The sequence below is a fragment of the Pseudonaja textilis genome, chromosome 1 (genome assembly GCF_049901715.1).
Source record: "Pseudonaja textilis isolate UNSWEBS1 chromosome 1, rPseTex1.2, whole genome shotgun sequence".
Taxonomy (NCBI): Eukaryota; Metazoa; Chordata; class Lepidosauria; order Squamata; family Elapidae; genus Pseudonaja; species Pseudonaja textilis.
The window spans coordinates 211,661,111-211,673,713 of NC_141990.1; the positions used below are offsets into that span (position 1 = coordinate 211,661,111).

The 12,603-nt window shown below is 39.1% G+C and overlaps 2 protein-coding genes across 3 annotated transcripts in view; one reads left to right on the forward strand and one right to left on the reverse strand.

The window, feature by feature from the left end:
• Positions 1-3,927, forward strand: part of OSBPL11 (oxysterol binding protein like 11) — a 56,559-nt gene extending 52,632 nt beyond the window's left edge. For both annotated transcript variants that reach the window (XM_026708127.2, XM_026708128.2), the window contains exons 12-13: positions 190-343; positions 2,176-3,927. In XM_026708127.2, the coding sequence (XP_026563912.1) occupies positions 190-343; positions 2,176-2,253 (232 nt within the window). In that variant the 3' untranslated portion in view covers positions 2,254-3,927. The remainder of the gene's footprint in view (positions 1-189; positions 344-2,175) is intronic.
• Positions 3,659-12,603, reverse strand: part of LOC113441236 (TGF-beta receptor type-2-like) — a 57,274-nt gene continuing 48,329 nt past the window's right edge. The window contains exon 7 of the mRNA XM_026708129.2: positions 3,659-5,620. Within this exon, the coding sequence (XP_026563914.1) occupies positions 5,411-5,620 (210 nt within the window). The 3' untranslated portion in view covers positions 3,659-5,410. The remainder of the gene's footprint in view (positions 5,621-12,603) is intronic.

The following is a 12,603-nucleotide window of genomic DNA, read 5'->3' on the forward strand; positions in this document are numbered from 1 at the left end:
ACTTGAGAACTGTTGGTTTGTTTTTTGGTTCAAATAAATCTATGATCCTAGCACCTGAAGGACAGCAAGGGCAGGTTCCTGGAGTATTCAATAATGTCTTTCTCCATTCTGTTTATACTCGTGGTCTTGCATTTAGTAAAGGTGGCAAACAGCCTCAGTTTAAATTCCCTTCCTTCCTTTCAAATTCAGGAAGCTGTGGCAACACGTGACGGAGTCCTTGAGGCAAGGGGACATTGAAAAGGCCACAGAACATAAGAAAGCCCTTGAAGAACAGCAACGAAATGAGGAGAGGCTCCGGATGGAGACAGGCACCCCATGGCAGACGAAATACTTTGTTAAGGATGTAAGTAATGAAACATAAACAGAAAAACAGAAAGGTGAACCTTCAAAACCCAAATAGGGCCATTGCGGTATAGCTTTGAAATATCGTGGAGGCCTCAGCTACTGGTTCCCCTGTATGAGTTTCAATGCTTGCAGCATTGGGTAGCACGAGGGTATCTTTCCAGGAGGGCATTTTCTCATGCCTATTTTTATTTCTTGGCATTGCACACAGTCTGTTATCTAAACAGAAGAACAATGCAAGATAAGTTCCTTCTTCCATAGATATGAGATGGAAACTCCTTAGCCAGTGCCCAGCGGGCTTCTTCAGATACATTCAGGTCCCCCTTACACTTTTTCTCCCTCTGCTCTGGACATGTTTGCCATGTGCAAAGGAAGCTGAGAAGAGAGATTGGTTGCAAGCGCTGTTCTCTTTTGTTCCGCTCCTGTTCCTCCACACACACCCTGCCCCAAGTATATTTTTCCCAGCCCCCAGAAGAGAAGAGATTCACACCTCTTCTGTTCGTTTTACAAGTTTTCAAATGTAGCTTTGGTTTGGCTTCTTTGTAGAATCATAAGAGTTGAAAGGAAGGAGGGGCAGTTCCAGCCACAATCCTCTGTCCGGTGCAGGGCTTTAAGGCTTGTGCTGAGAAATAGTTTGGCACATATTCAGAGGGAAGCTTAGTAAATGCTTCTTTGTTTGCTTTTCTGTCTCCTGCTGAACTGAAATCTGCCTTGTTGTAATTCAAGACTCTTATCCCACTCTAGACATTAGAGAAGGGATCATGGCTTTCCTCCAAGCGATCACTCTTCAGGTGGTGAAGTGTGATCACCTTATCTGCCCCTTAACTTTTACCAAGGTTTATCAAGCCCGTTTTTCTTAGATTCTCCTAAGGTCCAGTCCCTGCATTTTTCTGATAGTATTTCTAGAACCGGACACAGTATTTGGGGATCAGGCTTAAACAATGTGAAATGGTTGGATAGGATAATACGATAATACAATAAGAATTCAGAGGAAGGTTTTGGTCAGTCTGGCCTGTTAACTTCAGCCTTGGTTCTGTAAGTATTCAAATTGATTATATACCTCAGGGGAGAGGATACAATTATACATTAATGTGAGGAAGTTAAAAGCCAAGTTGCTAAAACTTTACCTTTCTTCCCATGTGCACATAGCATGAACTACTTAAAATACATCACAGTTATCGACTGACACAATTCCTTGTCAAATATGAAATTGACAAAATACTCTTGCCTTCTCTTTATTGTAAAACTGCTGTCCAATCTCAAGACTGCGATAGACTTCATCTGCCTCCTTTCATTCACATTTATTCCCTGAATTGCTGATGGAGATTGGCAGTAGCTAAGAGGGCTCATCATGGCTGGAATGGGATTTAACAAGGCACCTATACTGACTTATAACACAAGTTCAAGTCATTAGCACAAGTGTAACGTGCTAGGTAGGAAAATGTCTCAAAACTGACACCAGACCAGATTTCCTGCGGCTCTTTGAAGCTTCAGGTAACTCATTAGTTCTTTTAGATCAAATACAACCCATAGTTTTCTCCTGTGAGAATAAGTTCACGTTGTCCTGGGCTCCCATTACCACTTTTTTTTCCTGTCTCCATTCATGTCCACCAGAGGGCAGTCTTCCCTTTAAGTTTTAAACCATCCACTGTTGCCTACAATGTCCAAACTTGGTCTGCTGTGGCTTTCATCTACAGTGAGTGGGAATAATCAAGTTATAGTTTGGGATCTGATATGCAGAGCTACAGACTATTTGATGCTTAGGGCAAAGTGTGATTGCTGTAGGGTTAATGAGGAAACCATTCAAGTATTCAATCCATTCTCTCTCTGCAGGGAGATGGCTGGGTTTATTATAACCCTCTCTGGAAAAGGATGCCTGCAGGACAAAATCATGAAGTGGACACTAACTAGATGCATTTCTACATAATAATTCTTCTCTTTTTGTCTAATCTGTACGACTTCCAAAATGCTGTATCTTGACTGAATCCTTTTGGATTTTTATACAATTGCACAAAATTAAATAAGCAGAAAAAGAATAAAACTTTTAGGGCACTTTAAAGTTGTAGGAAATCAAAAGGTAGGAGAAAGGACATTTCTGGCTATGTTTCTGCTCCCTCGTTTTAAAAACCAACCACCTTTATTTGGACATTGCCTTTTTAAGCACACTCTGCAAAAGCTGCCTAAGATTTCTTTAAAACAACAACAACAACAACAACAAACCAACTAACTTAAATGCAGAGGCATTGAGAATTGGCTAGGCTATTTTGCTCCAATGGATATACATCCGGAATAAAACCAGAACAGTGTTTTTAAAATCTCGGGTTCAGTTTGCACCCATATCTGAACTACTTTAGTGCTCCTGTAAAGAGAAGCCACTTTTTTTGCTGCTTTGGATTACCTTTTGCTGAAAATCATGAAGAGGAAAACTTTTCATAGATCTGACCTTGAAATCAGTGTTATGGGATGCCTGGATCAGAACTTGATACTAATTTTTAAAGTTGTTTCTTGGAGGGCAGTGCGTGCATAGCTGTGGAAGAATGGGGGATTCGTGTAAGCTACGTCGTATTTAAAACATTGTAGTGTAGATTAGAATTGTTAAGGGTTTTTTTTCCCTCCTTCCTGCCTGCCTGCAAAAAAATAAAGTGGAAGAGGAAGATGGGGCAGAGGGTAAAATTCAGACCAATTTCCAGCTGATTTTTTTTCCAGCCTCATTTCCTTCCTGAGCTGTTTGTAATTGTTTCACGCTGTAAATACCATGAAATTATTTAGTCTCCTTATAAAAGAAGATTGAGACTTGAATTATGCAACATTTTTTTTAAAAAAAAAGCTACTTCCTTTATCTCTCTGCCCCTCTCTCTCCTTGCTCCTTGGGGCATCAGCAAAAGTGAGTTAGTGTTCTGAGCTGTCCAGGCAGAGTAATTTCCTTTCTGTTCTCTGTTCAAGGTCAAGCATTTGTATGGGCCCATTGAATAGAAGGACTGTACCTTTAATTTTTCTATAGTACCTGAAAAGGCTTGCTTTTTTGCTGTGGGGGTGCATACAAAACCAAATGCAATCTGATATCAGGAACCCATGGTCAGGTAAATGTACCCCTTGTTTTTATATTACCAATATTTTATTGAAGTCCAAGAATTGCTGGCAATTAAGAATAGTACTGATTTATGGCTTTCATTCTTATTACTATGAGCTACCTTAATTTTTCTAAGAGTTGTGCCTTACTCTATTTCTTATGATGTAGTCTTCCAATCAGTGTATATACCATAGTCAACAAAAACAAAATAGCCTCTTCCTTCCATCATGAAAATGTGTGCGTATGTGTGTTTGTCAAGTGCTTTTATTTTTCTTCCATACACAGGGATATATTAGTATATTTAACCACCCAAACGTGGTTAAATAACCACGCTTGTATTCCACAAAGGCTAAAAAGAACTCAGAGGAATGAGCTGCATACAGGTTGATATTCCCTTGTATTTCTTTTTTTTTCTTTTCTTTTTGTCGTGAAATGCACTGAAACCTTACTGTGAGTTGTGTATGATACCATGTGTGATTAACGGGGAGGGACGGAAATAAAATGATCAAAAGGAACTTTTTGTTTTCTCTGCTTTAATAATAATGAAGTAATCAGCGCTGATTGTACTTGGAGCTGCAGAGTGTGGATGCTAAGTTTCCTTTTAATTGCGGATACTGTAAGTATCTCTCTTCTTCCTCCCTTAGAAAAACTCACGTGCCAGTTTATGGCGACTCTAGGTAATTGAGATCTTGCAAGCAAGCACGCGGCTTTCAGGATCGTTAGAATTCTGTTGAGTAACAATGTACTTGGAAATATGTGAACGTTCAATGAGAGGTGCCAATCAATGGGGAAAAAATGTCAGACAGTTTATAACTTTAAACAAATCTATCCCAAAATAAGTTTCCCCAGTTTCCATAGAACTTCATTTTGGTTATGATATACGCATTGCAGACAGTCACATATATGTAAATAACTGAAACTTATGCATGTAGAAAGTTTTATTATGTAATCCAATTGTAACTCAAGCTTTATATCAGGATGATATAAATGAATTCCCTGAATTCACAAGGAAAACTAAGGAACTTGGATGAGAAGGATGTTTTGTGCTGAAAAGTCCTAATGGCTGTTTAGGGGACCAGATAAATTGGCTTGAAATAGATAATTGGTTTATGCTTCTTAGATATAGGGTGGGGGGAGAATTAAAGAACAAGCGATTCACATTTTCTTCAGTTAAAATATGGACTGGCTGTAATGGAGAAAAGATTGTTTCTAAGCAAAATTCACGAGGTTACTTCAAGATTGAGCTAACAGATTTAAATTTTGGACTCATATCGGTTAACAGTTTCTTTAAATGATGTAACAGAATGGTTCACAGCAAAGACATTGGGTTAACACATTCCAAGAAGTGATTTCTAAACCATTCCTTTAAACCCATAATGGCGTGGTTCCCACATATGTAAGACGCAAATCATGGCTTTAAAACGGTGATGGTGGTTTTTATATGTCACATTTAAACCCAAAGCCAAACTGTAATCTGGCTTGGTGCATTATCTGAATCTCTATTAAAACTAGGAAATCTGTGATAAGAATTTGGTTATTAAACAATAAGACCGCTCAACTTTTACCCTCTTAACTTCTGTAAAGTATTCTTTAGAAAAACAGATAGACTGGGTCAATATTTAGTCCATCTTGTAGAATTAATGTTTAAGAAGAAAAATGTTTAAAATGCAAAAACAAATGCCTTGTGCATCTGCTTTAGCATGAGTGGTCTTTATTCACACAGCAAGGTTTACCAGTGCAGTAGCCCTTATAGTACCACTTTCCATTCTGCTGACGTGAAATCTGCAGAGTGATTCATTCTTGGAATACTGTTTTATTTCACTACATTTTAAAAAAGTATTAAATGATTAAGATTCTGTGTTGAAGCAAACCTTAATATAATCTAATATAAATGGGTCTTACACATTTTTTTATCTGTCCAGGAGACTAAATGATGGGGCATATATTTCTTGGAAGACATGCCCTATTGGTGGTTCTGTCCTGCTTTTATTTCTCTAGTCATTGGATGTTCCTGTCATTATTTTGGTTCTCATCTGTTGAACAACCCATTTTGTTTGCTTCATTGTCGATGCTGTTGTTGTTGAGAATGTCATCACAATCTGTTTGTTCCATCAAGTTGAATCGCTCTGCAACACAATGAGCTGTAAGTCTAGCTTCGGGGTCATGATCCCAACATTCTGTGATGGTGTCGCACAGAAAATGCATTCCCTGAAATGAACAAGAAGGAAACTATTATGTAACTTCCATGCTGTAAATCCATAAAAGTAAGATTCCTAGATCTAACTCTTACTGGAAATTTCATACAGGTCAATTTGCAATATTTAGACATTCTAATTTTATAATGGTAATTTTTTTTTGAAAATTTTATTTGGGTTTTCACAAAAAAACATAATACAAATAAAACATCTTTTTTTGAAAATAGCATGGTCCCGGGTTATCAGTTCTTCATACAGACACAAACTCAATTTCATGCTCATTTTTATGTTTTATTCCATATCTTATTACTGTTTTACATTTTCTACATAGTTTTTCCCCTTTTTTAATTTTCTCAACTTTATTTTTGATTATCTTATGTCAATTCAAATCATTTTATTTATACTTTTGTCTGTCCTGTTTTAATTTCATATTATCTTTTCCCATTGGTGGGAATTGGTGTATGACACCTTTATATCTTTTAATTTTATCCATTCAACTCTTATTTAAGCTTCAATGTATACCTTTAAGATTATAACATTCAATATAATACATAATATTCCAATCGAATTCTGCTTGGTACATTCTTAAAATACACACTATATTCTTAAAAATAAAGATTATATTTATTTATTTATATATATATATATATATATATATATATAGATCTTTGGTTGTTCGGGTTTTCTCCGCGTAAGATTCAAGTATCTAGGCAACGCTTCGATGAAGTCTCATTCATCATCTTCAGGCTTTTGTCTCCGGCTCTGTGCTTCTCAGAGTAATGTGAGATTGCAGCTGCTTCCTCCTTTTAACTGCCAGTGGGGGTGGGACTTGATTGGGTGGGGGCTTGGCTGTGTTCTCATTGGTAGGGGGTTTGGCTGTGTTCTGATTGGTTGGGGGGTTAGCCGTGTTCTGATTGGTTGGAGGCATGTTCTGTTCAGGTGGGGTTTTCTTACGCGGGAGAAAACCCGAACAACCAAAGATCCACATACAAATACCCGCGAGAACCTCAGAAAACAAATATTGCACCTCTACGGGGAGGAAACCCACCATCTGACCAGGACTTATGAAAAACTTGAAGTCCAAAGAGCCTCCATTTTATGTGACCTTGCATTCCTATGCAACTGCCGAGATCAAAATTTAATTCCCACAAGCTTCCAATTGAAATTCCACACCAACACAGCAGCCACTAAACGCATCCTTAAAAGAACAGAACTGGCCCTAATTAGAAATGAACTTCACACGAAAAGGTTTCTCCTAGACCAAATCAACAAAGATCTCCTCACACTCCACCTCAGACTCAGCAACAAGATTCACCCTCTACTTTGGGACAAATCCAAACAACTCGCTGTCTGAGAGCCGAAACACAGACCACCCTAAAGACAGACACACACACCAACAAACTCAGGAAACTACAACAATGCCAGAAACCAACTCCCCCTCCCCACAGCCACACATGAAACAAACATTGCACAACATCTCAGACAAGATCCTCACTGAAGCTGAAACCAAGGTCCTTTCAAAAGGATTCAACTTTGCTGTCGCTCCCAAACACATCCCCACAGAAACCATCATATGCGGAGTTGAAACCAGCCTGACCAAAACCAACCCTGATGATGCTAACAAAATCAGACTCGAAATCACCAACATCCTCTGCACTAGCAAACCACCCAAAAGCAACTTATCCAAAGAAGAACAAACTGCACTACTTAACCTGAAAGAAGACACCAGCATAATAATCCTACCAGCAGACAAGGGCAACGCGACAGTGGTTATGAACACATCTGACTACCAAACCAAGCTAACCAACCTACTCCAAGACCCCACATACAAACCCCTAAAGACAGACCCCACCACCTACCTAGAAAAAACTACCAAATCCAAAATAAAAGCCTCCCCCATCAGTGAAGAAATCCAGCAAGGAATCATACCCAGAGAAAAATCATCCAGATGCCCCAAGCTTTATGGTCTCCCAAAATACACAAAGAAGGAACCCCACTCAGACCAATAGTCAGCTCCATAGGCTCACCTCTACAAAACCTGGCCAAATTCCTCGCCAAACAACTACAACCCTATGCAGAATCCATCAACTCACACGTAAGAAACTCATTCCAGTTCATCGAGATCATAAAGAAACAAAACTTACAACCTAGCGACCTACTAGTAAGCTTGATGTCATATCCCTCTTCACCCAAGTGCCAATAAAAGAAGCCTTGACAGCCATCCAAAACAAATACAACCCCCCAAGCACATCCTAGATCTAATCAACCACTGCCTATCCAATACATACTTCACCTACAATGGACAAAAATACAAACAAATAGAAGGAGCACCCATGGGATCACCCCTCTCACCTGTCATCGCAAACCTCTACATGGAACACTTTGAAACACAAGCTCTAGAAAAATACGACCACAAACCCAAACTCTGGCTCAGATACGTAGATGACACCTTCATAATCTGGCCACACGGGAAAGAAAAACTGAACAACTTCCTCACATACCTCAACAGCCTACACCCCAAAATACAATTCACCATGGAAACAGAAGCCAACAATCAACTTCCCTTCCTAGATGTCTTGGTATACAAAAGATCCAATGGCTCCCTAGGACACACCATCTACCAGAAGAAAACACATACTAACCGCTATCTACATGCACTCACACCACCACCCAGCACAGATCAATTCCGTAGCCAAGACACTCATCTCCAGAACAAAATGCTTAGCCGATGAACAACACCAAAAAACCGAACTACACACTCTCACCAACGTACTTACAGCCAATGGATTCCAAAGAAAGAAGATTACCCACCTAATCCAAAAAGAAACCCCAACCAAAATCCAAGACAGAGAACAAGAAAACGGCAAAGCCCTCCTCCCATATATAAAGGCACTACAGACAAAATTAGCAAGATCCTCCAAAAACACAACATCAAAACAGCATTCTGCACAAACAGAAAAATATCCACCATACTAAGAAACCCCAAAGACAAAATCGAATTAGAAAACCAAGGAGTATACGAAATCCCTGCACTGCCTGCCCTACCACATACATTGGACAAACTAACAGAAGAATAAGTGCACGCATTGAAGAACATAAGAACTCAATCAAAAAAGAAGAAAGCGACCTCTTCCTGGTCCAACACCTCAAAGCTACAGGACATGAAATTGATTTTAAAAATACCAGAACCATCGCCAAAACCGAACACTTCAACAGCAGAATAATCAGAGAAGCCATAGAGATAGAAAAACGCCCACACAGCATGAACAAACGAGATGACACCTCCCTCCTTCCAGACATTTGGAAACCTGCCCTCATGAACAGACGATTACCTAACATGAAGAAGGACACCAGACCCACACCCATGAGAGCCACACAAGATACCACCACCACACTTCCATATAGAAAACAGACTCCCACCCATTCAGAAAATGAGACACGACCATGGACCAGAAGCTGCACTGCAGCTGCATCACTACCCACTTCAAACCCCTCTGAGCCATACATGAAGCAAACCGACACCCACTATGAAGATGCAGCAGGACCACGTACTAGAAGCCAAACAGCAAGATCACAACTCACCAGCTCAAATCCCCAGCAACTAAAACTAACCTGAGCACAACCAAGCCCCCACCTGAACAGAACACGCCTCCAACCAATCAGAACACGGCTAACCCCCAACCAATCAGAACACAGCCAAACCCCTACCAATGAGAACACAGCCAAGCCCCCACCCAATCAAGTCCCACCCCCACTGGCAGTTAAAGGAGGAAGCAGCTGCAATCTCACATTACTCTGAGAAGCACAGAGCCGGAGACAAAAGCCTGAAGATGATGAATGAGACTTCATCGAAACGTTGCCTAGATACTTCGAATCTTACGCGGGAGAAAACCCGAACAACCAAAGATCCACATACAAATACCCGCGAGAACCTCAGAAAATATATATATTCAATTCAATCATTAATATTCATTAAAATCTTAACATCTTTAACATTTCTTTTCAATTGAATATCATACTTCCTTGGGAACACTTATAAACTTTCCATAATTAATTATCCCCCCCCCCATATTTCTCTTCACTTATGTTTTATAAATCATTAATAATAATTAAAATGTTCCCATCCTTTCCTAATTTAATTCTCTCATTCACTTTATTTCATTTATTTATTAACAAACATTCCACTGCATTACGATAAATGTTTTATCCATCATTTTAATCATATTTTCTAAAATTATTTCTATTTGTAATATAGCAATACTATCTTATGTACCTTTGCAGAATCCCTTTTACAATTAAGTTTTCACCCATTATCTCTAATCAGGCTTATACTTTCAATTCTTATACCTTTTCCCTGTTTCTCTATATCTTGTTTCTGTCCTTTATAACTTCTTTTTCTTTCCTTCTTCCCCCTCTTCTTCTCCCTCCCCTTTTTACCCCCTTGTCTCTCTACTTCTAATTCTCTCTTCTGTAATCCCCTCTTCTGTTGCTTTCTAATATTATACTTATTTTTCAAACTATTCTTTTTTTTTCAAATCTTAAACTTTTCATTCTCTTTCCCCCCTTTCCTTTTCCCCCCCACATAAAATCACTTGATCATTAAAGATGGCTTCTTTGTCCCAATCTTCTTGTTCTGCAAGTGTTTCTTGTTGTTTCTCATAGTTCCAGATCTCCATTTCTAAGAATTGAAATACGAAGCCAAAAGAACCTCTCCCTTCTTGTGCATCTTCTTTCCGTTTTTTAAGTTCCATTTTCAGTTCTTCTAAGAGTGATGCCATTTTAAACACTTTTAAACAACCACCCAATTGATTTTTGTTATTTAAATGCAATAACCAAAAATCCAAAAATCACCAAGTAATCCAAATAATCCAAAGCTGTTTCTTCTTCTTTTTTCCACTTTCTCTTCCTGGGGTTCTATTATTTTGTTGCCAAGTTTCAGTTAAAATGTATCTTTTAGGAATCTTGTTGAGGTTTCACTGTTAATTCCTTTTAGTTCCAGGCAGTCTCCTCCATTTTTCCAGATCCTGCCCTTTTATTCTTTTTCTCTCCTTTCCTGCTTTTAAAAGCTTTTAAGCATCCAGAAATCTTTATTATCTCTTTGACATTTTATTTTCAGCTTAAATGCCTATTAATGTCAAAGTCGATTTTTTTTTTTCAGTTTCTTGCTTAAGTCTCTTAGCAGTCAGTATAAGGAAGGGAAGAAAAAAAACCCCAATCCTTTCCCTTCCATCTCTCCTTCGCTGCTTCAAAATCTTCTTTGAGAACAATGTTATTTTCTATAGTTTAAATTGCAGGGTACCTTACGTTTGTTGCCTTTTCAGTTTAACCTGGTCAACCAAAACTTTCTCTTCTACCTTCCTCCTGCACATTCTTTTCCAGTTGAGTTCTTCTTTGAGGTGGCCATTTCTGACCACTGCTGCAACCGCCTTCGGGAAAGGGAGTAATGGCCAGCTGAGGAGGAGAGATGCAGCTCTCCTCAACCCTGCTGGCAGTCTCCCCACCTCTTCACCACCTCTATGGGATGGCTTAGCCCCGAAACCAGCCGGCTCGGGGCACTCCAGCAGCAAGCACGGATCGAAACTGCGCACAATCGCAGTTTCGATCCATCTGTGAAGGAACTCAAACCGGAAGTCCAATTTTATAATGGTAATTTTGTGGCTAGGATTTACTCAGAGGCACCACAAATATGGTGGGATGAGTGCCTATACAGTAGCATTCATGCTTAATTGTTGCCAAGAGACATCTTGTCCATTGTAAATCTCTCTCCAGTCCCTTCCCTAGTGTAAATTTCCATTTGATAAAACTATAACATTCAACTATTCTGCAAACTTAGTTCCACAATTAAAGCTACAATTTAGTTGAAAGTGCCATATTTTCTTGATGAGAGAATTGCTTGAATTCATGACTATTCCCTCTCATCCACTCCAAAATCATCCAGCCAACCTAACAATACAAACAAACCTTTAAATGTCCACCATCCCACTTTGACAATGACAGAACCTCATGTCATTGTCTCCATCCTATCCCCAACTTCCTGCTAAGGCATCCTAAAGTGGTCTTCATTTATTCTAGGTTGGAAAGGATGTTTTCTTTTCCCCAATGCAAAATTTCTCACCTAGATAGTCTAGGGTGCTTCATTGACAGGTTTGGAGATGACACCTCCAAGACCATGATCTGCACAGGTCCAACTGAACTCATATTTTTCAGTACAGGTTCTTTTGGTTCCTGGATGCTGTAGGAGTCAAGGCTAGGTGGAAAGCACATTATAACCTATACATTATTTTGTGCTTTCCAGTCCATGTGGATTCCTAGTGACTGCTTGAATTAGTCCCTGCAGTTTTCTTGCCAAAATTTTGTGCCTAAAGTGGGACTAGAAATGAAACTCTCCCAAGTTTATAACCTGGTTCCCTAACGATTGTGTGCCTCCGTAAAATGATCTGCCTTATAAAATCCTCATGTGTGCATATATCAACTGTTCTGCCTCTAACACACAAAATAGGCATTCAGATACTCTCTGCTTCCTCCTCCTAATAATACTAGAAAGCATGAAAATAGAAAAGAGTGGTGGCTGCACTGAGAAAGGAAGAAGTGAAACTTGACAGAGATGAAGTAAGGGACCCTTAACGTTATTAGCAAACATTTAAAATTCAACAGGCAAATAGCTCTTTCGAAGCAGAAAGGCTAATCTTTAAAGGCATCCAAGCGTTAATTCATAGGTACCTGGGGGTTTCCTCTGCTTTTCAAATCTTCAGCTGCGTGAAGGGACTCTACTAGTCCCTACTGGAAAAAAAAAAGTGATGGAAAGAGAGGATAGTCTTGAAATAACAGAAAAATTTAAAAAATGAAGTAATAGCTGTGCCTCACAGAATTCTGCACTCTAACTTTAAAAAGTGAGTCTTTGTATGAATAGCTAATTTTAGGGTAGAATTTTTACAAAAAAATCTAGCCCAGATGGTGAGGTGATATGGATTACTTTATTTTTGCAGTTGCATATAA